This window comes from Physeter macrocephalus, unplaced genomic scaffold, assembly GCF_002837175.3.
Source record: "Physeter macrocephalus isolate SW-GA unplaced genomic scaffold, ASM283717v5 random_824, whole genome shotgun sequence".
Lineage (NCBI taxonomy): Eukaryota > Metazoa > Chordata > Mammalia > Artiodactyla > Physeteridae > Physeter > Physeter macrocephalus.
Genome location: NW_021146110.1, coordinates 1,708 through 7,194, shown reverse-complemented (window position 1 = coordinate 7,194; position 5,487 = coordinate 1,708). Strand labels below are relative to the sequence as shown.

The 5,487-nt window shown below is 44.5% G+C and overlaps 1 protein-coding gene across 1 annotated transcript in view; it reads right to left on the bottom strand.

Annotated features, from left to right (window-relative positions):
• Nucleotides 1-824: 824 nt before the first annotated feature.
• LOC129391915 (uncharacterized) overlaps nt 825-5,487 on the bottom strand; it is a 6,347-nt gene continuing 1,684 nt past the window's right edge. The window contains exon 2 of the mRNA XM_055083323.1: nt 825-1,524. Coding sequence (XP_054939298.1) covers nt 825-1,524 — 700 coding nt within the window. The remainder of the gene's footprint in view (nt 1,525-5,487) is intronic.

Genomic DNA, 5,487 nt, shown 5'->3' with positions numbered 1-5,487 from the left:
GCTTCGGCGGTCTTCGCGAGGGCTGAGATTCGGCCTCCGTGTCCGAAGCAGAGTTCCGGGAGACCGCCGACGCTGGTGGCGACTGTCCCGGTGTCCCCGGGGCGTGGGCGCCTCCTGCTGTCGCTGGAGATTGGGCCTGTAGTTTTAGGAGCTTGTGGCTGTTGCCGCGCTCCCGAGTTAGGTGTGGGAGTTGCCTGGCTGGGTCGACCAGCATCCGCCTGTGCCCCTCCAGCCGCGGGGACCGAACGGACTCGACCCAACCTGCGGCGGACGCCGCGTTCTAAAGGGTAAGGGTCTTCGGTGACCTTCGGTGCGCCTGAGGCTTGATGGAACCTCTTTGTGAGTCACTTTAGGGTTGTTCATTCTCTACCATCTCGATCCCCTAGCGTCCCACTCCGGAGGTGGGGAACGGCCCGGGCCCTGGCGTTGAGGCCGTTGGAGGTCGTGACGGGCTTTTCGAATGGCGCGCTTGGGTCCCGGTCTCCGGGGCATGGGCGCTACGTGCTCTCGCAGCGATGTGGACGTGCAGACGTGCGTATTGTGAGGCCAGTGCTGCGCTCCCCAGAAGTTGAGTGGTGATCTGGGCAGTTCGACCGCACGCCCTGGTTCCCTCTGCCCGCGGGGAACGGCCGGGTTGCTCCTCGTGGTCAGGAGAGGGTATCCGTGCACGGCCTCGACCTCCGTGTGTCCTGGTGGTCGTACTTTCTCAAGTCTCTAAGGGTGAATGAATGTCTCCTACGGACGTGGACGGTGCCAAGTTTCCGGCGGCTTTCCCTCTAGATCCCGTTTGCCCTAATTCCCAAATTTCTTTCTCTCCGCATTGGTTAAGGCCCGGATGGCGAAACGAGGAGGCACTGTGCGTGGGGGACCCCGGGACCTCCCCATCCTCCTTCACATGGGAACGCGATGCCCCGGCCAATAGGCCGCCCGTTGCTGCATCCCGGCAGCCTTGGGGATCCGTTACGTCCCGGTCCTGTCGCCGTGGTGGAGCTCTTCCCCGGCGGCCACTTTCTCCGAGATCCGCGAGAAGCGCCCACGGGCGGCGCAGACGGAATTCCTGCAGGCCGAGGTGCGTCTACGCGGGAGCGCCCGGCGTCCCCTCTTCTGTTGGCCTCATCGGCAAAGCGCTTGTGTGTCGACCACACACAGGTCTCCTCGCCGCAGGTGACGACAGGTACAGTGGCGGGCGAGAGAGGAGGGCGCTCCAGGCGCGGCCACGGTCCCGCCTGGGACTTGTGGTGGGAGAAACCTAACAAATGGGAAATGACGAGCTGCCTGGGGCGTCTGGTGATGGTCGGGAGGAGGCCCGAGGCTGGGCGCAGTCCTGGTTGGGCGCCGTTGTAAGAGGCTCCCCGTGAGAATCTCATCCCGGAATGGCTTCTGAACTCGCGTGTGGACGGGGGACAACCCGGTGAGAGAAATGTGATCTGTGGTGGAGCCAGCGAGTGCAGAGGAGTTGGGGCGCACCTTCTCTTCCGTGCCACCCAGATCCATTCCAGTGGTTTTTCCTCCGTTTGGATAGATCTGATAGGTTGCAGTTTAAAGAAAGACAAAGCCTCATTGTTAGTCTCCGCAGAAGGATTCAGCAACAGAGTATCTTTAACATCTTATTAAATGCTCTCATTAAAAACACTCCAGGTTATACATCCTTTAGGAACATATCCTAAACGTTTGCTAGCAGGAGAATAATGCATGCAAAGGTTATGCATTGCTGCATTGTTTGTAATATAAACAGATTATTGAATATCAGCGTTCATCCCAAAGTGGATTGGCAAAGTGCATTATAGTACATCATCCATTCAGTGCACTTTCGTGCAGGAAAGTATGTCTTGATAGAGGATAATTTGCAAGCTATTGTCAAATGAATAAAAGCAAGATATAAGAGAACACCGTGCCTAGTATTCTACTATTTGTGTTTTTAATTAGGGTGCCAAGGAGAAATACATATTCATATTTACTTGTATGCACATAAAGACACTCTGGAAGTATACGTGGGAAACCAGATACATGGCTACCTGTGGATGGCAGGGGCTCCTGGGCAAAGGGGGAGGTGGTGGGGGCACAATGTGTAGTGGAAAGTATTTTATATTTTCAGGACCTTCAACCATGTTACATGCATTATAACCTCTCTAGAAATTCAAGAAATTGAATTTTTTAAACCTGCAAAGATTAAATTGCATTTACTATTTCGACCAACTGATTACCCTCTGAAATTTGAGCAGTTTATTTTTTGTCTTTTTTTTAGAGCAGCACCAGTTTTACAACAAAGTTAAGAGATAGGTATTGAGATTATTCTTATATCCCCTGCCCCCTCGTATGCATAGCCTCCCCCATTATCAACATCACTCACCAGAATGGTTCATTTTTTCTTTTTTAACCAAGGATGAGCTACATTAACACCTCACAATTACCCAAAGTCCATAGTTTACCTTAGGATTCACTCTTGGTGTTGTACATCCTATGGATTTGAACAAATGTATGATGACATGTATCCATCATTATGGTATGATATAAAATATTTTTACTGCCTTAAAAATCTTCTTTGCTCTGCCTATTCATCTCTATCTGGACTCCTACCCTTGGAAACCACTGATCTTTTTATTGTCTCCAAAATTTTGCCTTTTCCAGAATGTCATATACTTAGAATCAGACAGTATGTAGCCTTTTCAGATTGGCTTCTTTCACTTAGTAATATGTATTTAAGTTTCCTCCATTTCTTTCCATGGCTTGATAGCTCATGTCTTTTTTAGCTCTTACTAATATTCCATTTTCTGAATGCACTACAATTTATTTATCCATTCACTTACTGAAGGACATCTTGGTTACTTCCAAGATTTGACAGTTGTCAACAAAGTTTCGATAAACATCCATGTGCAGGTGTTTCTGTGGACATAAGTTTTGAACTAATTTTGGGTAAATATCAAGGAGAACAATTGCTGAATCTTATTTTATGTTAAGAGTATGTTTAGTTTTTTAGAAAACTGCCAAACAGCCCTCCAAAGTGGCTGACCCATCTTGCATTCCTACCAGCAGTGAATGAGTATTCTTCTTGGCTCCAAATCCTTGCTAGCATTTGGAGTTATCAGTGTTCTAGATTTCAGCCACTGTAACAGGTGTTCACTGGTATTTTGTTGTTTCAAAGTGCATTTCTCTGGTAGCATATTATGTGGAATATCTTTTTATATGCTTATTTGCTACCTGTACATCTTCTTTGGTGAGGTGTCGGCTAAGACCTTTGGCTCATTTTTTAATCAGGTAGTTTGCTTTTTTGCTTTTTTTAAGAGTCCTTTGTGTATTTTGGATAACAGTCCTTTATCAGATGTGTCTTTTGCAAATGTTTTCTCTCATTCTGCGGCTTGCCTTTTCATTCTCTTGATAGGTAGTTCCGATAGCAGAATTTTAAAAATTTAATGAAGTCCAGCTTATCAGTCATTTATATCATTAATTGTGTCTTTGGTGATGTATCTAAAAAGTGATTGCCATATTCAAGATCATCTTGATTTTCTCCTATGTATCCTCTAGGAGTTTTATAGTTTTGTGTTTTATATTAAAGTCCATTTTGAATTAATTTTTGTGAAGGGTGTAGGTCTGTGCATGCTAAACATTTTATGTATGAGTTATTATAACTAATATATGATGAGAAGATACAGCTTAAACGAGTTACTACTTCCTGCAGATCATGCTACTAGTAATAGAAAAGAGTGGGCATGCAGGAAGCTTTATATCACAGTCCATGCTCTTAATTATAATGCTACGCTACCTCACTGTAAAACAGTGATCTGATTAAAGACAGGTTTTAATGTAGAATATCTCAAACTTAGAAATGGGTTGCATTTGGGAGGTAGGAGAGAGTGAGAAATAAAAGAATCAAAGATGACTCTGATGTTTTTAAGTTAAAATTGCTGTATGTATCACTAACGAAAATTAGAAAAGAACAGTTTATGAATAGTATGGTAGCTAACTAAAGTCATGGGCTTGAATAAGATTATTTATGGAAAAATGGTAGAGAAAAAAAGAAGAGCCATAAGGAAATTCAACATTATTCTGCATGATAGAGGAGGAAGAAAAAGATTTCAGGAGGAGAAGCCAGAGAGGTGGAAATAAAAATCCAGGAGTGTGTGAGAGCAGGTAAAGGAGAAAGTTGACTACAGAGTTGACTATCAAGGAGATTTTCAGGAAAATGAGGAATTAGAAATGTCTTATTTAGAAACAGAGGTGGTTGGTGATATTAAAGAACCTGTTCAGTAAGTAGAGGATTGAAGTCATACTGGAATGTGTCTTAAGTGGTTAAATGGAGTATGAAAATTTGAGGAAAATATATGTAGACAATATTTTCAATACATCAAATGAAAACAAAATATTTGTTTACAAATGTCTGTAAATAGCAAGAAATAAATTGTGAGTTATTGAAATGTAGAGAGACTAAGGGAGAAATGTGGATGTTTTGAGGCATGAGAAGGTTTGAAATAGTCTATATGGAGCACTTAAGATGATTATTACTAGTGGAATGTAAAGGATTACTGGGCAATATGCAGACTCTCTTTGAGTGTGGGGGTCATAAATTTATATTGACCTCTATCTTTATTGTATATGATTTTCACATCAATGTTCAGCTTCATAAGGGAAGGTGTAGAGAAACTAAGTGGTGAGTATATGTAGGAATGGTGTTTTTCCAAATAATTCCTAGAAGGGGATCAGTCAGAAGAAATTAGAATATTGTAAGGAATTGATCACTTTAATAAATTGTGGAATATTAACTGAAAACAAAAAGAAAACTGAAGGCAGGTGGAAGTTAATAAGGGAAAAATAACATTTGGGACAAAAAATGGAATTGGAATTGATTTAATATTTTGGAGACATTGCAGTTTCTAATATTAATAACATCAAAAGTAAAACCAGGGTCCTGGGGCTTCCCTGGTGGCGCAGTGGTTGAGAAGCCGCCTGCCGATGCAGGGGACACGGGTTCATGCCCTGGTCTGGGAGGACCCCACATGCTGCGGAGTGGCTGGGCCTGTGAGACATGGCTGCTGGGCCTGCGCATCCGGAGCCTGTGCTCCGCAACGGGAGAGGCCACAAAAGTGAGAGGCCCACATACCGCAAAAAATAAAAAAAAATAAAAAAATAAAAGGACACAAGAGACTTCCCTGGTAGGCCAGTGGTTGACAATCCGTCTTCCAATGCAGGGGACATGGGTTTGATCCCTTGTCAGAGAACTAAGATGCCACATGCCACGGGGCAACTAAGCCCATACGCAGCACCTAGTGAGCCTGTATGCTCGCACTAGAGCCTGTCTGCCACAACTAGAGAGCCTGTGTGCTGCAACTACAGAGCCCCTGTGCCACAGGCAGATATGAAGCCTGTGCGCCACAACGAAGATCCCACGTGCTGCAACTAAGAGCCAATGCAGCCAAATAAGTAAATAAATACATATTTAAAAATAAAAGCACACAAATCCTATTCATGGTGGTTCTCCCTTCATAACCTAAG